General features: G+C 34.5%; 1 protein-coding gene across 1 annotated transcript in view; it reads left to right on the top strand.

The window, feature by feature from the left end:
* The window catches only part of SCN9A (sodium voltage-gated channel alpha subunit 9), a 166,788-nt gene extending 144,895 nt beyond the window's left edge, over positions 1-21,893 (top strand). Inside the window, exons 20-27 of the mRNA XM_046658915.1 lie at positions 799-972; positions 5,129-5,251; positions 7,528-7,809; positions 8,851-8,904; positions 9,804-9,941; positions 15,350-15,454; positions 16,909-17,179; positions 20,302-21,893. Coding sequence (XP_046514871.1) covers positions 799-972; positions 5,129-5,251; positions 7,528-7,809; positions 8,851-8,904; positions 9,804-9,941; positions 15,350-15,454; positions 16,909-17,179; positions 20,302-21,494 — 2,340 coding nt within the window. The 3' untranslated portion in view covers positions 21,495-21,893. The remainder of the gene's footprint in view (positions 1-798; positions 973-5,128; positions 5,252-7,527; positions 7,810-8,850; positions 8,905-9,803; positions 9,942-15,349; positions 15,455-16,908; positions 17,180-20,301) is intronic.
* Positions 21,894-22,897: the final 1,004 nt, after the last annotated feature.

The raw sequence follows: 22,897 nt of genomic DNA, 5'->3' as shown, positions 1-22,897 counted from the left end.
GAAGCGGAATGTGCAAACTTAACTGCTGTGCCACCAGGTTGGCCCCATGAGCTCAATTTTTAAAGTCCATTTCAATTATGTCCCAAGGAGCTTGTATCTATGACCACAGTATTATCGTCTGTCACTTACTAAAAGTTCTTGGAGAGTATTAAAAGGTGCCACATTTGTGGAGTGAATAACAATGATTTGTAGAGCTGAAGCTCTTAATGAATGATAAAATATTGGTACAAGATTCAAAGGAAGAAATCATCCTCTGTATTCTCTAGCCCTATTAAGCTATGACACTCATTCGTTTAGCAAACCATCCCTTGCATCCTGCCGTGGTCTTGACAGGTAAGCACTGGGAATGCACAAGCATATGAGAGCTGAAGGAGAGGCTCCAAATCCTACTGCTCGGTGGAAGGAGAGTGCAGGGTGAGCAAGACTCAGAAGCTGCCCCTGGAATCATGTCTTAAATTATTAGGACTCATCTAAATTTGAAGGGGGATAAAAGGAGAGTCACATGAGTGGAAATTCCTGCAGGTGTCAGAGATTATGGTTCTTTTAGAGGATTGTAAATAATTTCATTCTTTTGCACCCTCTTTCTCTTGATCTCTGGTGACCACCGGTCACTGCTGAGGTCACTAGAGAAGGCTAGAAATAAGCATTACACACTAGCTGTAAACCAGAATAAAGTCAGCTGACCCATAACAGTACTATATTTTAGTGGTTTCTCTGTCTGACTTGTATTTCCTGCTTCGTCATGAATCATAAGCTTTAAGTTGTACATGAATTGAAATTTGAAAATTATTTTCACAGGCTTTTGAAGATATATATATTGAAAAGAAAAAGAACATTAAGATTATCCTGGAGTATGCTGACAAGATATTCACTTACGTCTTCATTCTGGAAATGCTTCTAAAATGGGTGGCATATGGTTATAAAACATATTTCACCAATGCTTGGTGTTGGCTGGATTTCTTAATTGTTGATGTAGGTACTTTAAGTAAACTTGAAAATTCTTACAAATTAGTGTTCTGAAAAACCTTCACTAGTCTTGTGTATCATCATATTTAAAATTTGGTTAGCTTTCTGTACTTTCAGACTATAGGTTTATGTTTTTAGAACTATTAATGCAGTCAGTTGAAATATATCTGTGTGGAAAATTAAAAGAGAAATTCTTCAACAAATGTAAATTCTTTTCGGTATCATTGTAATATTCATTATTTACTCTTGTATGTGTTTTCTGCAATCAGAGAAGATGTGATTTATATATAATTTGAATAGCATTCCTGTTGGAAATAAGAACAAAATAAAAAACTAGGAGGTGGGGGGGGTGGGAATGGAAAAAGGCAGAGGCACAGATTAAAAAGATAAAATACTGGGTTTTTTGCAATATAAATTTAGAAAATAAAAGATGAAAAAAAATTAGGAAATAAAAAAACATTTAGGAAAAAAGATGCAATGTAAATTTAGAAAATAAAAGGGTATATCAAGTTGCTTGACATGTTAGCTGAAAGTTATGTAAAAATGAGAGTGCTGAAGCTAAATAACTCTGTGTTAGGGATAAGGAAAGACAGGAAATTTCAAAATGTTTATCTCAGTCACAGTGATAGGTAAAACCAAAATGAGTCACAACTCTTGTCCCCGTTTCAAACATCTAATTTACGCTTCATCTCTAGAGTGGCAGTGGAGCAGAGAAATAGGTATTAATAATTTCAAGTAGTAAATCAGAGAACTGGGGAATACTTGGATGATGGAAAATACATAAGAATGCTTCAGTTTATGCATTATTTTTGACAAAGGAAAAATATTTTTTAGGCATCTTATTGAAATAGTCAGGAAAGAGAATCCTAAAACAGCTTGTGATATCAAGGCATCTCATATAGAAATGAATGGTACCACACCCATTATTATCAATTCATTCTTATTTAGCATACTCCATTTTATTATTTTTATTATATAATAATAAAATACTATATTTTTATCATGCAATTTAATAATATATCGCATATAATAATTATTTTATATGATGTTTTATATTATTTTAAAAGGCTTTCTTAAATTAATCCATGACCTCAGTCTCCCAATTATATTTTTCTCAGAATGATTTATGTTCTTCATTTTCTTAAAAATTCCCCTAGATTTTAGAAAACCTTATCTTTGTGGTCAGGGAAAGAACATCCTATAATCAGTCATAGTTTTTAGAGATTTGTTTTCCATCTAATGTCTGCAATTACAGGGCAACGTGCACATTTTTATAGTACCAACAAGCGCTCTAAATATTTAACCAAGAGTGCATCATCAAGCTTTTCAGAAAAGATAAGTTAATACAGTATCATTCATAGATATCAAAATTACAATTATATCAAAGTAACTATGAAAAGCAAAATCTGACTGCACAATTGAACCCAAACTAATCATATCTACTCAAAAGTTCGATTTTGCAATGTTATCTAAAGCTCAGTAAACTCTTTTTTAACAGGTCAATATATAAAACATTACCAAAAAAAAATATTTGTTTTCTATATAGGTGGTTTGCAAAAAAAAACTTTTTCCCAAGATGTAGCTATACATTATACTTCATATGTTCTCTCAGGCTGTCTGTATGAGACCTCTAATTTTTGATACCTAATATTAATAATTTCATATTGTTTGATTGCTTTTTGATTCATCTTTTTTATATATATTACCTAGTTACTGCCTAGAAAAATAAATGGTAAGATGGATGCTTTGGTAATATAATAGTTTTAAACAAAGGCTAACCAAAATAAAAAGAAATAATAGGAGGAATGTAGTTATTTCTTTTCTTTTCTCTTAATCTTTAAATATGATTGGAACTTTTAAAATTTATAAAATATTTAAGATATTCAAAAATATTTAAAAATATTATCACGAATTGTTGTTTTCATCAGTCAGCTTAAGAAATAAAAGTTGCAAGTAGAGGGGCTGGCCCCGGGGGCTTGTGGTTAAGTTCGCGCACTCCGCTGCAGGCGGCCCAGTGTTTCGTTGGTTTGAATCCTGGGTGCAGACATGGCACTGCTCATCAAACCACGCTGAGGCAGCGTCCCACATGCCACAACTAGAAGAACCCACAACAAAGAATATACAACTATCTACCGAGGGGCTTTGGGGTGAAAAAGGAAAAAATAAAATCTTAAAAAAAAAATAGATAAATTCAAGATTTAAAAAAAAATGAGTAAAAAAAAACAGTTGCAAGTAGAATTGAATTTAAGTTAAGAAAGAGACATGGCTGTTTAATAACAAATTATTTTGATTTGGAAATCTGAATTGGTGAGTCTCAATTTTTAGGAGTATGTAATATGCTGAACTCAGGGAGGTATACAGCTTCAATTTGAAATATTAAGATTTTGAAAAAAGGTAAGTAAATCTTGGTATATGTAAATATATAAGTGGGAACTTGTTAGGGGTACAGTTCTCAGAACCCACCCAAGATCTTCTGAATCAGAAAGTCTGGTGTTGGGACCCAACAAACTGCTGTAACAAGCCCTCCAGTGTTCTGGTGTGTATTCAGGTTTCAGAATCAGTGATCTGATGTGGTATTCAGAGGATGGACTTTGATTTCTTCAGGCTTCTTGATATTTGAAACTTACTTGATTGAGCATTATTCATCAGTATGGACATAGATCGTGCATATACATATGCTTGCAGAGATAGATAAATGTATGTCTATGCCTGTATATTCTCAGTTACAGACTATGCTGTGGTTTACTCAATCATATGCTTCTATTATATTCAGTATCATGACACCTAACAATGGTTTGGAGATCATGTCTACTGTTTCCTTAGGGGGCTATTCAAATTATAATAGACATTTTAAAACTTTATTTTTTTCTAATAAAAAAGGAACACTTGTTATTCTGACTAAAAAGCATACTTAATTTTTTAACTGTACTTAAGTGGAAAATAAGGGACCTGAATGACTGGCTAAAATTAAGAATGATATGAGGGACAATTAGTTCTGCTGGATATATAGCATGAGGACTAAAAAGAATGTTACATTTTGTGCGACATTCGGAAGTAACTACATGAGAACAAAACCCTACAACACATCCCGATTCATAAATCAGGTTACTTGTCCCGACAGCAGCAGCAGTGAACTTGTGAGCAATGAATTTTCCTACTCTGTCAGTAGGTAAATATAAGGAAGTAGACTCTTGGGTGTCCCAACCTTTCCCTGGAAAACTTGAATCTTTTAGTCAATACTTAATTCATAAGGAAGAGCTGCGTTCCCGACATTGTTCTTAGACATTGCCTCCTTCTACACACAGTGTAAAAGAAATGGATAGTTTAGATAGAACTTATTCAGAGGCTGAATGCATTTCCAGATCCAGATCTAAGGTCATTGAGGAGCATATTGCTCTATTACCAAAATGTGTATTGATTTTATTTCTGTCTGTGTTCCTTTTTCTGAGATCATTTGTGATAAGCACACAAATTTCTGTTGGGTCCTGGTGTGGTGGTGGTGGTGGGTCTGGCTAACGTGATGAAGTTCTGGATGTCTGTGTGGATGTGAAGCCAGTGAGACCACCTAGAGGTTCTCATGCTCTCTTCAATACAGTTGAGATTTTCTCCCACTAATCACTACTAGGTAGATCTTTGCTGCCAATTCTGAGAAATCATAAGGCAGAGCAGTCTTGTGGGGAATTAGCCCCATCTCAAAATCATGAGTCTCCAAAATGCTTTTGAATAAGGTTTGTACTAGGATTTAGATTTGGTTGAGTTAATGCCACACTCCTACGACTTAGCTTCAGAGTCACACACTTTGTTATGCCGTGGGTTTTATTTCAATTGAAATTTTGATAGTTTCTCTAATTAAATGTTCAGAATTAATAAGCATGTACATAGCATTGGCTACAAAAGTGTGAAAATCACGTGTGATTCTTATTCAGATATAAGGAATAACCTAACTTCCCTCTATTATTTCTTCTTATTTTGATTAACCTTCCTTTAAATCTATTTCCTTACAAAAGTATCCATCTTACCCATTTTTTAGGCAATGACTAGATAACTTGATATATAAAATCATATTGTTCTTCTTGAGCTGCTCTTAGTGACCTTTGAAATTGACTTTTCTTCTTTATGCTTTATTATTTCATTAAAATGATTAATAAAATTTTTTTTGTAGGTTTCTCTGGTGACTTTAGTCGCAAACACTCTTGGCTACTCAGACCTTGGCCCCATTAAATCCCTCCGAACACTGAGAGCGTTAAGACCTCTAAGAGCTTTATCTAGATTTGAAGGAATGAGGGTAAGAAAATACTAAGCTTTCTAATACAATATTCTTGGTTTTTAAATGAAGTATAAAATATGAAAAAATGGGTATGTAGAAATTATGGACTATTTATATTGACATGCATGTACATATATGTACATATATATATATATATTGGACTGCCTATGTATATAAATGTGTATACATGTGCATATATACACAGTATTTCAGTGTATATTGTTTAACAAAGAGTGAATCAATTCCAGGAATGCCTCCTTTATATAATATTGTTAGGTAATGATCTTTTCCCTTCTTAAATGAAAATCTTCCCTATGCTAGGAAAGTCAAGTGAAGGGGACACTATTAGTGCTGACAACATCTCTCATATACAAGTCATCAAGGGCTTGCCTGTGTCAGGTGGTCAAATAATGAAATAATGATTTGAGGTATTTTGTAGTTCACTTCCTTTGAGCCTTGAGGCACTTCAGCTTATTGACTTTCCCAGATGGACCCCAGTCCCCCAAGACTGAGTAGGGACAATGATCATGGAGAGACAGACAGTGGAACAGTAGTTATTCTGTGACATCTGCTATAAAACAGTAAACACACAGTGCTACAAGAACATAGAAGTGGGAGTGGCTGCCTGGAGAAGTCTGGGAAGGGTTCACAAGGAAGTAACATTGAAGCCTTGATGAAAGAGTGGGCCCCAAATCACAGGCGGGTAGTCATCTTAGGCAGAGATGCTACATGTTAGAGAAGCACAGAGTTGAGTATACAAGATGTTTTTGAGCAATGACTAGAAGAATCAGTGGGCCTAGGTGATAAGACAGTAGGGAGGTTAGCAGGAAATGAGGATGAAAAAGTAGGCTTGAACAAGAGTTGGCCACTTTGAACCTTATTCTCTAATCCTGTTCTTCCTCACTCTTTTAGTGTCATGTAGGTTGTAAGAATCTCATGAAAGTTTGAATCATCTCTCCATAAGGAAATCATACCATAATGTTTTCCATTTAATTTCATGTCCGCATGGAACCTCTACGGGTCCATGGACCCCAGAGTAATAACTATTGCTCTGGACCAGGGGTCAAGAAACCAAAGCCGACAGGCTGGCTGCCTGTTGTGTAAAGGGTTTCACTGGATCTCAGCCACGCCCATTTGTTTATGTATGATCTATTGCTACAGTGGTAGAATTGAATATTTGCAACAGAGATTATATAACCCTCCAAATCTAAAAATATTTAAGAAAATGTTTGCCAACCTTTGCTCTAGACAATCTCAAAAGTAGTTAGATCCTTAATGTTTCACCATTTGGAAATGTCTTAAGAGCCCGCTTGATACATTGCAAAAAAGAGGGAGCACAATGCTCTTACTTAACAGATTAGTCTTTGACACATTTGTACTCAAATTCAGACTAGAGCTGACATGTAAGAAGACAGGTAGGTTTTGAAGGATGGAGTAATTAAGAAAATCTGGACAGTGATAAATGCATGGTAGTCACCATGCAGGAAAATTGGAGTGGCAAGAGGCCCTGGTGATCTATAACAGTGGAAATGCTGAGAAGCAGAAATAATGGGAGAATTAAAGATAAACATCATTTTTGTTTTAACTGAGGCCAGTACTATGTATATTTAGCCAAGGGCTTATTTATAATGTATTTTTAGAGTTAGAATAACAAATTTGAAAAGACTGCTCTCATTTTGCAGATGAGGAAACAGAGGTCCCAAGGTCTTAACTGAATTCACATATCATACAACCAGCAGAATCAGTTAAATCTAAGGGGATCATACCACTAAGACTCCCAATCCTAGCTCTAGTTTATACTCACCAGTATAAACTATATAAGAGAATTTTAGCACTGGTAATTCTAGGCCTATGAACCTTTATACATTTTGTTTATTTTTTTAGCATTTATATTTATAAATTTCTTTCTTTTCTAGAGTATGCAGATTTTGCGACTTCACCTTACATATATCAGGTTTTTGGTTTATTATTTTTATTTATTTTCTATTTATTTAAGCTGTCATATTATCTTAGTTATTTTGTTTTGTATTGTTGCTCATAGTTTCACTGTGTATTCATCACGTATTTTTGTAAGTTTGTTGATCACAGGACTCCCGTCTTGTTTTGTCTTGCTTGGCATACTGATGAGTGTAGACTAGGCATTCGGTTAAGACATGTTGGTTGGTTGACTTGACATATTAAACATTTAAGGGTGGCTTTTCTAATTTCTCTAATTCTGCATTGTGTTTTATTAATATTGCCCATTTAACATTTTTACTAATCCTCATCATTCTTTTCTTTCTTTTGAATACTAGGTGGTCGTGAATGCACTCATCGGTGCAATTCCTTCCATCATGAATGTGCTACTTGTGTGTCTTATATTTTGGCTAATATTTAGCATCATGGGAGTAAATTTGTTTGCTGGCAAGTTCTATCAGTGTGTTAACACCACAGATGGGTCTCGGTTTCTTACAAATGAAGTTCAAAATCGTTCCGACTGTTTTGCACTGATGAATGTTAGTCAAAATGTGAGATGGAAAAACCTGAAGGTGAACTTTGACAATGTTGGACTTGGTTACCTGTCTCTGCTTCAAGTTGTAAGTGACTTCTTTCATGAATGTTTGATGTTTTAGTAGACAGTGGATGAAGAATATGTGTCATTCTTTAAATAATCTATTAACTAGAAATTAAAGATAAAGTACTTTGTGACTTTAAAAAGACACTTAGTCTTTCTTAGAACATGTGCCTATAAGCATGAGTTAAGAAGCATAGGTTCTGTTGCATTTGAGAGTTATTAATCCATGACTGACATTTGGTGTCATTTGGCTCCATCTGAATATTGCTCCAACATGAGAATAAGGGGACTTCCTTCTAACACAGAGAATCCTTAAGAAATGGAGAAAAATTGTTTCCCGCCTTATTCATAAAAATCTCATCTACTTCTGGAAAAATAAATGTTGATGTGCAAATTGGCAGGAATTGTTTGTTGTTAGTGTCCTTGAGTTGACGCTGACTCCTAGCAACCCTGTGTATAGCAGAGTGGAACTCTGCCTGCCTGGTCTTTCTGCACCATCCTCTCACCTTCCAGCTCTGTATCAGACAGTGCTCCACTCCTATACACAGGGTTTTCATGGCCAATTTTTTTTAGAAGTGGGCGTCCAGGTCCTTCTTCCTAGTCTGGCTTAATCTGGAAGTTCCCCTGAAACCTGTCCACCATGGGTGACCCTGCTGGTATTTGAAATACTGGTGGCATGACTTTCAGCATCACAGCAACACACAGCCACCACAGCAGGACAACCGACACACAGGTGGCGTGGTTCCCCGACTGAGAAATGAACCCGGGACACAGTGGTGAGAGTGCCTAATCTTAACCACTATACCACCAGGGCTGGGTCTGCAGGAATTGTAACAACCTGGAAATAATTAGCTTGGACTAAGATTTAGAATATGACTTGGGAATGTGTCCTTTTTGTTCTTGATATAGCATCTTTATATTAAATTGGTATTTTGAAATACAGTAATACTTAGTGATTTGATATTAGTTAATAAGCATTGCAACAATAAATAGACTAAACTCATGTATGGCTATTTTAGAGTATGAGCTTCACATTCAGATTCTATAAATGTTTTGTTTACAGGCAACATTTAAGGGATGGATGGATATTATGTATGCAGCCGTTGATTCTGTTAATGTAAGTATTGGTTGACATAACACTAAACTCTACAATTCTTAAAAGCTTCTTAGTTTAATTTGGCTGTTTTCAAACAGTAGCTCCAAGCAGCCCTTGGTGTGTACCACACAAAATGAAGAACTTCCACCCAATAGTAGTCTAGTGGTTACATGTGAAGCATTTGGAGACAGAGCTTGCCTCCACCTCTGGCTCTACCATCTCACACAAGCTCTGCAACTGACTTTGAGCAAATTGCTTACCTCTCTGAGTCTGTTTGTTGACTGTACAAAGAAAATAATTCAATGCCTCCCTCATGGGATTGTTCTGAGGATCTAACAAGAAAATGTAAGTAGAGCACTTAGGACAGCCTGGCAATAAGAAGTGCTCACTAATTATGAGTTTATCAAAATAAAAGTGAAATAATGTATTTTATTCATAGTTAATAAGAACTATATTTTTATATTTTAAAGAGCCATGGGAGAGTCTATGTGAAATAAGTTCTCTGCTAAGAAAGTTAAATCCAGTGAAGACAGTTCTGTAATCAAATGAAAAAAAGTCAGCAAAATTTATATAAATATGATATCATCTCTTTTACAGTCTTTTTTGGAAATAAAAAACATACTTTATGTCATTTAGCTACTAAATTATCCTACAAGTCTAAGAACAAGTATTACATATGGTTAAGCCCTGTGTAGTCATTTAAAGATTATGTTCATATACGTAGTAACCATGTAATCAATATTTATGTACTGTTGAATAAATTTTTAGGAGTGATTATGTTGCGCCTCAACAATGCTATGACTTCTGAAAAGCCAAGTTCATCCAGGATAGCACTGTTTGGATTACCTTGTCAAACCATGTGAAAAAGAAAATGATGACTGTTATTGTCAACATACTGCTAACTTTTGTTAATTTTATAGGTAGACAAGCAGCCCATATACGAATACAGCCTCTACATGTATATTTATTTTGTCATCTTTATCATCTTTGGGTCATTCTTCACTTTGAACTTGTTCATTGGTGTCATCATAGATAATTTCAACCAACAGAAAAAGAAGATAAGTATTTTAAGTTTTTTTCATTGCACTAAAAATTCTGAACAATTATTTTCCCAAAAACATATTATGAAATTTAATTTGATATCAGTTAGTAATTAGCTTTATTAGAATTTCATTTCTTTTTCAAATAATTGGCCAGTATACAATTATAGCTATGCTTAATGTCATTCATCTCTGCATAGTAAAATAATGATCTCTTAAGTCATAACTATTTTTAAGCCATGGTTTTTTTCAATGTTTCCTGTAGAGGATTGATTAATTAAGAAAAATTAATGCGTTAATTATTTATTCAAAACACATTTCGTAAGTAGTTACTTCATTCTGTTCTGAGCCACTGTTCTGTGTGGCATGTCTTGAGCTTGTGCTTCAGCAAGACCAACATAAGCTATGGTTCCAGAGGTCAAGGTGTTTACATTATAGCAGAAGAAATGAGACACGTAATGGAAATTAAGATTCGTTGAATGTTGCAAGTGAGGCACTCCCCTGAGATTTCTGTTTCATTAACCCTCACATCACTTGTATTAGTTTCTTAGCCCTGCTGTAACCAAGTACCACAAACTGGGTGGCTTCAAAAACGGAGATTTATTTTCTCATATTTATGGAGGCTAGAAGCCCGAAATCAAAGTGTTGGCAGGGCCTTCAAAGCCTCTAGGGGAAGATTCTTCCTTGGATCTTCCAGCATCTGGTTGCTCAAGCATTAGTTGGCTTATGGCAGCATGACTTCAGTCTCTGCCTCCATGGTCATATGGTGTTCTTTCACTCTGTGTCTCTCTTCTTCTTAAAAGACACCCATCATATTGGATTAAGGGCCCACCCTACTCCAGTATGACCTCACTTTAATTTAGTTACATCTGCAATGACAGTATTTCGAAATAAGGTCATTCTGAGGTACTAGAAGTTAGACTTCAACATATCTTTTTTGGAGGGACACAATTCAACCCATAACATCAACCATAAAAGGTATTATTATTATAAACCTTTTCTTATAAATGAGGACAGGTTCAGAGAGGTGAAGTGATTAACCCAAGATCATACATAGAGTAAGTGATAGAGTTTTAATAGAGTCAATAGTTGATCCCATGGACCATATATATATATATATATATATATATATATATATATATATATATTTAGGCCCTCTACCCTGCTGTATCTCTAAATATTATAATGTGAGATAGTGATAAATGCAATAATAAAATTAACAAAAACAACAAAAGAAATGTACACGGACAGTCAGAGGAAAAATAGATAAAGCTATAGAAAGTTTTGTGATGTATGTGACAATTGAGCAGGACTTGGAAGATGAATAAGAAGATGTGTAGCAACTGGGAGAAAAAAGGATGGACAATCTACATGGAGAAGTAGAGAAACGTGTGAGCACATGCATAGTGCTGATAAAGGAGGCAACAATCCAGAAGGAATAGCCATCCAACCAGTTTGGATAGAGATTTGAGATGGAGTTTTGAGAAGACAAATAGTACAAGATGAGGACAGTTATTATTATAATTGTTCTATTTTATTATTAGTTATTGTTAATCTCTTACTGTGCCTAATTTATAAATTAAACTTCATCATAAGTATATATATAAGTATACTTCATCATAAGTATATATATATATATATATACTTATATATACTTATATATAAGTATATAAGTGTATAGGAAAAAACATAGTATATATATATATAGGGTTCAGTACTATCCATGGTTTCAGGCATCCTCTGGGGTCTTAGAACTTATCCCCTGGGATACACGGGGACTACTATATAAGCAGGACATTGATATTTATTAAGACTTGATGATGTGTCTGATCTTGTGTAAAGTACTTCACGCATGTAATCTTAGTCAAGTTTTACAACAGATCTAAAAGGCATAGTATCCCCCCTTTACCTCTCAGAGAGGTTACATCACTTGCACATGGTCTGACAGCTAGGAAGTAGCTTCACCATAGATCTAACTCCAGAGTCTCTTTTTCCAGGGACTATGAAAACTCAGTTTTAATAAAAAATGAATCTAGTAATGATGCATAGAATGACTGGAAAGAGACCAAAGACTAAGCCAGACCCTGCTTTACTTCCTGCCTGGACCACACTTCAGTCTCCAGATTAGTCATTTGAAGCAATTGAGAATAGGGGATATTTCATTTAAGAGATTTGAGGGGGAGAGTCTACACTATTGTTTGTGATTTGTAAGAGAATAAAGCATCTAGGAGGTCTCAATTTTCTCATCAAAGTTGACTGAGTTACTGTGGCTGTAGCACCACCCACAGAAAAAGAGAGGGGATAAGGAATAGAATTCAAAGAGGGAGTGATTTAAGATGCTGGCTTAGCGTCTAAGAAAAGATGGATATACATAAAATGAAATGTCATTATTGTGCATGATTGATATTTGCAAGTGATGGAAAATTTAGTAAATGTTAAATGTTATTTATGCTTTCATTTCCAAGTACAGGTGTTTATTTTTCAAAGATGTTTTTAAAAGTCCATGTTTCATTCTTACAGTTTATTTCCAAGAGTCAAACTTAGCTAACATTATATATTCATGCCTTTAGACAGAGAGTCTTTAATAATTAATAATTATTCTTGCAAATAATTTTACAAAGTATACTCTAATTTTCTATTTAATTATTTTTTCAACTTTAGTCATTATATATGTGTATTTTGATATATAAGCACACACGTATGACTCCCCAACATTCCCTACACAGGATAAATTAAACATGTATCTAGAAAAAGCTCTATGATCATGGACGGGACAATCACAGCCCTAAATGCTTTAATCTCCTTGCTCTTAAATGTTATTTGTGAAACAAGAATTTCCACTGCAGGAAGATGGGTTGGGTTGGCACCATTACCACTACTGTCAGGCAAAAGTTACTAATTTAGACACACTGACTATCCCTTACCATTCTTCCAGTATTTCATTTACGATTTAAGCAAACCTTTTATTTTCTGCCCTTTTCTGAATGGCTTAGGGTTTCTTTCCACTCTACTAAGAGAAGGAAAGAAGACAGGAGCAACCCTTCAATTAACCTGCTACGTAAGAGGCCTTCTGCTAGAACTTTGTATATATAAGTTCATCTGATCCATAGAACAACCAAGGGAAGTGGCATCTTTACACAAGTGTTTACACTGGGGCCTAGTGAAGATAAGTAACTTGTTTCAAGTCAAGTAACAGGTCCACTGGCAGTCAGGATCCAAAGGTCTGTTTGACTTCAAAGCCCATATTCTTTCCACGAGGCAATGTTGCCTCTTAAGGCTTTTTAAGTTCAATACGTTGATCTCAGCTTATGACTCTACCAACTACCCATATCTCTTTCAAATAATAAACCCCATTTTACTAGTTTTTCCAGCTATCCATCATCCTTATAAGTAATGTTACCATCTTTAATAAGTTCATGTGATAATTGGGTTTTAATAGTTCATCAAAAAACACTTCTAAAAATTAGAACAAAAATTAATGGGTTCAAGTTATAGAAGGGAAAAGTAGGTAATATACTTACACAAATGCCTAATACAGAACTGGATACATAAGAGTAAATTCTAAGTATAGCAACCCCTTTCAGTAACTAACCTTATTGGGAAGGTTAATAATATCAATAGTAATAGTAACTAACAATTATTGAGGGCTTGTGTATCTGGCATTGTGCTGAGTGTTTTGAATGCATTATCTCAATTGATCCTCACAACAAACCAATGAGATAGTTACTCTTGTAATGCTGAGATGACTTATCCTTAAAGAGATTAAGAAACTTGCCCAAGGACAACAGAGATGAGATTTGAATGAAGATGATCTGATACCAGAACTAAAGTCTTCACTGCTACGTAATACAACCTTGACATAGAGTGTAACATAGAAAAAGACCGGCCTCACTTACAGAGTGTTTCCCATCTAACTTTTAAAGGAATGCATTTTACACAAGGTGTATATAAGCTGTAGTAGAACAAAACAGCAATGCAAGTTTCTCTATGGGAGCATCTTGTAATCTCCCCTTAGTTTCATTCCACTCATCCTTATGTTGACACCCAGGGTATCATCAAGGGAAGACAAAATCTGCTGCTTTGATTTTTACCTCTAATTCAGAGCTCTGTCCCCAGTGTTTTCTTAGCTTCTTCTGGTAAGTTCTTGACGTGCTCTTGATATTCAGCCTCCATCAGTGAGCTATAAAGGATCCGCTCTTGAAATTGGCATGAAGGCTGTCTCTCAAGCCTGGCATCAATAGATCAGATGAATATCAACATTACAAAAAGACTCCATATCAACAAGAGGAAAGGTGAATTAAAACACTCTAGGATAGAAAGGGGAGTCTGGTTATCATTAGGTATCTAATAAATTTAAAAATGCAGTATAACAGGAAGCTGAATATTAACTAATCCAGGAACACTAAAGGGAAACCATAACCAGATTGTTTTTAACTCCAGGAATCTACAGTAACGATTTTAGAACTGGAAATTCTCCAAAATAAATTCCTAATTACATGGATTATACTAATTTATGCCATAACTAAGAAGTTGATATTACAGATCAGTGTAGAATACGCATCAATCTGTAAAAATTACAGGTAATTTTAAGACATGAGCAGACCCTAAAAGAACAGGCAAAGTGTCTAGGCCCCCTTGTGGCTTTTACAGTTCGGAAACTTCATTTTGATGTTAGACTCTTTTGCTGTTGAATCTTAAAAGTTGTGTGTTCAATTAAAAAGTGCTTCAGGTCAGGGGCCCTGGATTATTGGTAATTTCCTCATTACCTAGAACTCTGTTATGCATAGTGTTGACACCTGATAAAGCGTTTATGTTAAAATTCCTTTATTTGGAATTAAAAGGTAGCTAAAGAGTTTCTTGAAATACACACACATACACGTACGGATATGTGTGTTACATATTTATTGTATATTCTTTTTCTCTGCTAAAGGAATATGGCATTTTAAAATGAATACAAATGAACATAAAACTAATACCATTTTTGCTACACATTTTGGCCCATATTCTTAATGAGTGCTTAAATATTAGCTAAATCATCAAAAAAAGTATTCACTACTTTTATTTCTTATAATCCTTCCTAATATATTTGTTATTTAGCAATGAAATGTCTGATGAGAAAAGTAGCAGATAAAATGTGATACCAGCACATAGTTTAAAATAACACAGATTACCTCACCAAAAGAAAGTTGAGCCAATCATTATTGTATGTAATACATGTATTTTATATACATATTACATTATGTATGGAGAGTCATGAGCCTACACGTAGGTAAATCCCTTAAGACAGGTTTTATTTATAGCTACATTGCACATAATAAAATGCATTTCATTTCTATATTAATACATTTTTAACCTGTCGTAATGATCTGAGGAATGATCTAGACAATGATTCTGGTTTTAACTAGATTTATTTTTTATTTCTTTACCTTGGAGGTCAAGACATCTTTATGACAGAAGAGCAGAAGAAATACTATAATGCAATGAAAAAGCTGGGATCTAAGAAACCACAAAAACCAATACCTCGGCCAGGGGTAAAAATAAATAAATATATGTATATGTGTGTGTATATATATATATATATCTTTAGCATGTAAATTTTCAAATTTTTTAAATTCATCTTTAATGTACTATTTTTTAAACATGAATGCTAATCTTTTGAAAAGTCCTTATATAACTAAATATATGTATTTTGAACATGATCACAGTTCTTAATATTTCTTCTTATTTTTTGTTTTTCTTTAAAAATTAAAAATAACTATATATGTTTTTACTTTTATATTAGCACACAACTTACTACTAGTACAATGGCCTACAGAGAATCAAAATAGAATGTACTTCTGAATGAAATTTATTTATGCAAATGGTGATTTTATAATGTAGCGATTGCTATCTATCAGTAGGGTGAAACTAACATGTAGATCTTTGATATTACAACAAATAGCAAAAGAAGCAACTAAATTGGTCATGAATCTGAACTTTACCCTACCGTGGGGTCAAAGACCAGAATAGGCTCAGATGGAAATAGTGAGGCTTAGCGGTCAAAGAGTACTTTATATTCCTCTAACAATTGAAAAAAACATTTAAATGCATCACGTGTTTCAATTTATATTCAACGTAACACACCTTACCAAAGAGTCATACCTAAAGACAGAGCATCCTACAGGTGGATACCCAATTATTACCGAGCTAGCTACATGAGAATCCCCCAGCACTTTTTAAACGGAAACACTGCCAGGTCTCAGCCAGACCTACCGAATCATAATCTATGAATTTAAAGCCCTGGTATTTAATTTTTTGAGTACTCTACCTGATCTTGATACAATACTTTAAAACTTGCCTATACAACTATTAAAGGGATTTTGAAATGTGTTTCCTGGAAAGCATAATACTAGCAGTGAGATTGACAAGAAAGGTAATAAGTAAGTATGGCTATGTCTAGAAATATATGTTCTATGCAAGGAAGAGATAGGAAAATATAGGTCTCTGATATTTTAGCAGTAATATCAGTACAAGAAAAAGCAACACTTTAGTTAAAATAATAAAACAAAGTAGAAATTTAGAGACGTTGTTATAGAAACTTGGAATACTTCAGGCAATGGGGCTGAGGTTTTCTTAACAAAAAATTACCTTACAATCGTGGCAATTCATATATAACATCCTAGGGTGGATATAAGCTTAGAAGCAAATGTTCGTATACAAGGCTAACTAAAGACTGGCCTGATATACTGAAAGTCTACAACAACAACAAAAAGTTTTCATTTACTCTCACTTGGATTTAACCCATTGATAATATTTCTTACAGAAAACAAGATAGGGATAATTGTAGATAACCTTGTAGAAAGCAAGATAGGGAAAGCAAGGCCAGGGATAATTTATGCAAGTTTTGAAGACATACCTTTTTAAAAAAATTGTTACTAGTGCAATGATTAGTGAACACTATTTGTAAATTTACTCTACATTCCATATTATTCCTGTTTCTTTGCAGAACAAGTTCCAAGGATGTATATTTGACCTCGTAACAAACCAAGCTTTTGATATCTCCATCATGGTTCTTATCTGCCTAAACATGGTCACCATGATGGTAGAAAAAGAGGGACAAAGTGACTACATGACTGATGTTTTATATTGGATAAACGTGGTTTTTATTATCCTTTTCACTGGAGAATGTGTGCTGAAACTGGTCTCCCTCAGACACTACTACTTCACTGTAGGATGGAACATTTTTGATTTTGTGGTTGTGATTCTCTCCATTGTAGGTAAGACCATTTATTAATGAGATTTTAATTTTGAATCAAACCAAACACACATGCTCAGAGAAGTTTCTGAATTCTTGAATGTAAATTTGCTTCCGAGTAAGCGAAGTGAAAGAATGAAGGAAGCTTAAAAACAAAACTAAACAAAACAAAAACTTCTGTGTCAGAATTCCTGGGTTCATGCTACACAAAGCCACAAGTTTTCTATTTGTTGGAAGCACATAATACTCCTTGATATTTGAGTTCCAAGATTACCTTCACAAAGGTAGCAACTATGTCTACATGTAGGCATGTTTTAGAAGACCAGTGCAGAATCTGAAATCACTTCCCTTTCTTAGCACATATGAGAACTGTCCCTTGATTAATGATAATATTAATAGCTAGAATATTAGTGACTCTTTGAGAAAATTCTTCCTGAATTCAAAGTGAAGTTAAGGTCTCACAAAATGCCATCTTCATTTCTCATGCCCATATACTTGGCAAGTCTGTAAAATGTAGTCATTTCTCAACCATCCGCAGTCATGTCTGTGAATCACAGTACATGATTTTATACTTCCTCCTCTTCCATTACCACAGCTATTTTTCTATCCTCTTTTTTTTTTCCTTATCTGTATGTGCCTTGCCCAGTGTTTTAGGATTGCATTTCTTTTTAGAATTGTAAATTTTAGACAGTAAGAAATTATGGAGATCATTTAATACAAACTCAACTTACAGATTATGAAACAGGCAGGCCCAGAAAGATTAAAGTTCACATAACCTGGAACCATAACACTGAGTACCACGGAACTTAGAATGAGCATTCAAAATCAATTTTTTGAAAAAAGAGTATTATGACCAGAGGTGACATTAAAATTAAGATATTTGGAAACAAATTAAAACTTAGGTAGGAATCTCACACTACCAACAAGCATAATAGTGGAAGCATTCCCATTAAGTTAAGAAGAAGAAAGAATGTCCCTCTGTTGCCTCTTTCGTACCAGTGTTGGCTGATGCAATTAAAAAGAAAACAAAGAGGTACTTATGTTTAAACAGTGGAGCAAATTATCTTTATCGTCACATCATATTATGGCATTCTTTAAAAATTAAAGAGAGTCAACTAAAAAAATCGATTCATTTAGAGTTCAGAAGGTACAAATTTTCAATTACATGTACCAACAGTAATAATTGTTTTATATGTGGACAAAAAAATTAGAAAATGTTCTTAAAGAAAAAGCTCGTTCACAGTTACTGTAGAAATAAAGTAAATATCTAGTAACAACTTTAATAAGAATTCTATGACGAAAACTAACAGACTGAAAAGAAGGCTTAAATAATTAAAAGGCTTATCTTGTCCTTGAATAAGAAGGCTCTCACTATCATTGTGACCCTCTTTTATGAATCAACCTGTAAATTCAGTGTAATCCCAATGAGAATATCAACAAGTCTTTTTGTGTGATGGGAGTAATAAATTGGCAATATCAGTATAAATGATTCTAAAATTCATCTAAAAGAAAAATTAGAGTGGTGACATATTGCTAGATATTAAGACTATTATAACATTGTAACATTGATGAAGTAAAACGGTGATTTAAAAAGCTTACTGAATTCAAATAGATAATTCAACGTCAATACATAGAGAATTATTCATTTACTCAGTGAAAAGGTCACGAGTCAAAGAATAAAGTGTAAAATAATGGATTCTAGTAGAAATAGATTTTTAACCATGAACTTGAATAGTCCTTTCGATTCATGACACAAACTTGTGTCTATAAAGAAAAAACAATAGATATGACTGCATAAAAATAAAAATGTTCTATGGAGGAAAATTCACCACCACCAAAAAAAAAAGGCTGAAATGAAGGACAAATAAAAAAAAAAAATTATGGAGCATTTAAGGCCAAGAAAGGATTAGTACTTCCAATAGTAAAATAGTTCTCATAAATCAATAATAAAATACTAAATCTCCCATTAGAAAAGTGGGAAGACAACCTAATTATGCAAAAAAAGAGAAAGTTGAAAATAGCCAACAAGAATATAAAATGTCTGAGGCTGACCTGTGACCTACTGATTAAGTTCAGCAGCCTGGGTTTGGTTCCTGCACACAGACCGACACCAGTTGTCAGTGGCCATGCTATGGTGGCAACCCACATACAAAACAGAGGGAAATTGACACAGATGTTAGCTCAGGGCAACTCTTCCTCAGCAAAAAATGAAAAAAGAAGAAAAAGAATACAAAATATCCAATAAACAAAAAATGTGGATTATTTTTTCCAAAAGAAATGCACATAAATTAGAACAATTAGATGTTGTGAACATTATAAGGATTTTCTAGTAAAAATTATAAAGATGAATGACAGTGCTGATAAGCATGTGCAATATGAGCACTTTCACATACCTCTATTAGGAGTGTTAATTTGTATAAACTTTCTGGAGATAGATTTGGTGATATAGAACAAAATTTTAAATATACTGGTTGACCTAACTTCTATTAATATATTATCAAAATATGCTCATGCAACTAGAAAAAATATACCAACTTGGATGTTCATCTCAGCCAAAAAAATTGGAAACAACATAAAATTCTTCAATATGTGGTTATTTTGACAAAACATCATACAACTATAAGGAATTATTTTGTTGTTATTTGTATGAAAATATCTCCATGACATATGATGAAGTGACCCAATTGGATTACAAAAAAAAACTTGTATAATATGATTACATTCATGTGTATATGTTTGTATGTGCTAGCATTGAAAAATGTCTTGGGTGATAATAAAATATTGACGATAGTTATGGTTGATGATAGTTTGGGCGATTTATATTTCCTTTTTAGCATTTTAGCATTTTACTGTATTGCTTGAATTTTCTACATGAGTATAAGATGTTGTCCTTATAATTTACAAAATTAATGTGAAGGAAAAAAATAAGGCCCAGCAATAGTAAAGGCGAGAAAATGTCACCATGGTAATTCTAATTTTCTTTGAGATTTCTCAATCCTTTGATTGCTGTGAAACTGCTTTCAGTATAAAATGACAGTCCTGAAATCCTAAGAGATGAGATGGGAGATAAAACTGTTTAGAGTCATGATTTTCTGTAGCATGGATATTTAAATATTTCCTTTTTATTCCTTCCCTCTTCACCAGGTATGTTTCTAGCTGATTTGATAGAAAAGTATTTTGTGTCCCCTACCCTGTTCCGAGTGATCCGTCTTGCCCGCATTGGCCGAATCCTACGTCTGATCAAAGGGGCCAAGGGGATCCGCACGCTGCTCTTTGCTCTGATGATGTCCCTCCCTGCGTTGTTTAACATCGGCCTTCTGCTCTTCCTGGTCATGTTCATCTATGCCATCTTTGGAATGTCCAACTTTGCCTATGTTAAAAAGGAAGCTGGAATTAATGACATGTTCAACTTCGAAACTTTTGGCAACAGCATGATCTGCCTGTTCCAAATTACCACCTCTGCTGGCTGGGATGGATTGCTAGCACCTATTCTCAACAGTGCACCACCCGATTGTGACCCAAGAAAAGTTCATCCTGGAAGTTCAGTTGAAGGAGACTGTGGGAACCCGTCAGTTGGGATATTCTATTTTGTCAGTTACATCATCATATCATTTCTGGTTGTGGTGAACATGTACATCGCCGTCATCCTGGAGAACTTCAGTGTTGCTACTGAGGAAAGTACTGAACCCCTGAGTGAGGATGACTTTGAGATGTTCTACGAGGTTTGGGAGAAGTTTGATCCTGATGCCACTCAGTTTATAGAGTTCTCCAAGCTCTCTGATTTTGCAGCTGCCCTGGATCCTCCTCTTCTCATAGCAAAACCAAACAAAGTCCAGCTCATTGCCATGGATCTGCCTATGGTCAGTGGGGACCGGATCCATTGTCTTGACATCTTATTTGCCTTTACAAAGCGTGTTTTGGGTGAAAGTGGAGAGATGGACTCTCTTCGTTCACAGATGGAAGAAAGGTTCATGTCTGCAAATCCTTCTAAAGTGTCCTATGAACCGATCACAACTACTCTAAAACGAAAACAAGAGGATGTGTCTGCTACTGTCATTCAGCGTGCTTACAGACGTTACCGCTTACGGCAAAATGTCAAAAATATATCAAGCATATATATAAAAGATGGAGACAGAGATGATGACTTGCCTAGTAAAAAAGATATGGTTTTTGATAATGTTAATGAGAACTCAAGTACAGAAAAAACAGATGCAACCCCATCCACAGTCTCTCCCCCTTCATATGATAGTGTAACAAAGCCAGACAAAGAGAAATATGAAAAAGACAAAACAGAAAAGGAAGACAAAGAGAAAGATGGCAAAGAAAGCAAAAAATAGAGCTTCATTTTTGATATATTGTTTACAGCCTGTGAAGGTGATATATTTGTGTTAATAAGACTCTTTTAAGGAGGTCTATGCCAAAACTTTTTATCAAAATATTCTCAAAGTCAGTGCAGTCGCTAGCTCTGATTCCCTAAGGTAGGTGGGCAGCATTAGCAGATGGCTATTTTTGCATTGGTAAAAGTGACTTGAATTCTAAGAATAAGTCTATAGGGATTATTGATTATAGTAAACAAAGGTGATTTAATTTTATTTGCTTTTAATCAATCAAAACAGCAGGTAGAAAATCTGCCTTGTCATATTTTCACAGGATTGTAAACATTCGTGTTTCCCATGCGAATACAAACAGGCGCGCACACACACACCACACAAATATCTATCATTTGGATAGCTACAAAAGTATTTTGTCTTGGCTTTGCAATGAAATGCCCCGTTAGAAGGAATGGACATTAGTAATGAATGGTTAGTTAAAACATCTTGTTATTAGGGAACAAGATTCTTTTATCCATGTACAGAGGTCATTCTATATTTTGAGGTGCTTAAATTTATTCTATATTGCATCAGAACCAGTTTATACATGCCTATAAAATGCCATGGGAAAATCTATGTAGGTTATTCATTTCACCAAATACTTTTCATTCATCCTGACTCATACACCACCCAGGATAAGACTCACCTTTAGAGTATTGTGCTTCGTAGCCTGCCTTTTTTTATATCCTTCTTTGTTCATACAATAGCCACAGACCATGAAAAATTATTTTAAGTACATGTCCTCAAAAGAAAAAAAGTGAAGATAATTGAGAAAAGAAGCAACTGAAGAAAGCTTTATTCACTAATATTTATCAAATCTACACTGTACCGTGCTGCCCCCAAACACCGATAATGACCCAACTCTTAATCTCTTCTGTCACAATTTTCTGCTTCCTCATGCAGTATTGTTTAGTCATTCTTTAGCACTAAACAAAGTTGATATTTCCCTTCGATGAAGTGCTTCCTGAGATGCAGACAGCTATTTGATACCATGGTACATGTTTGAGCAGATAACGACTTGGGCACAGTATTTACTGCTTCACCTCCAAACCATCCTAAATGTGTATGGCAAGATTTTAAGTCACAATTTATGGCAAGCTTTCAACAGACTTGTGTTTCGTATGAATGAAAGAGCATTCAACTGGGATTCTTGCCACTTGCTTTCCTGTCACTAACCTACTATCCTAATTTGTACTAGTAATCCTTTTGGACCTCTAGTCTTTCATCTATAAAATGAGAAGGGTGTCTCTTTCTCCTTCAAATTTTATAACTATGAGGTATATTATGTATCAGTCAATAAAGGACCCTGAGCTTATAGTTTACCAAGCTCATATTCATTTTGCTTTAGCTATTGTCTTCCTACCAAGGTT

Source organism: Equus quagga, chromosome 4 (genome assembly GCF_021613505.1).
Source record: "Equus quagga isolate Etosha38 chromosome 4, UCLA_HA_Equagga_1.0, whole genome shotgun sequence".
Classification (NCBI taxonomy): Eukaryota; Metazoa; Chordata; class Mammalia; order Perissodactyla; family Equidae; genus Equus; species Equus quagga.
The sequence above is the reverse complement of the archived record's forward strand: the minus strand, read 5'-3'. Positions and strand labels throughout refer to the sequence as shown.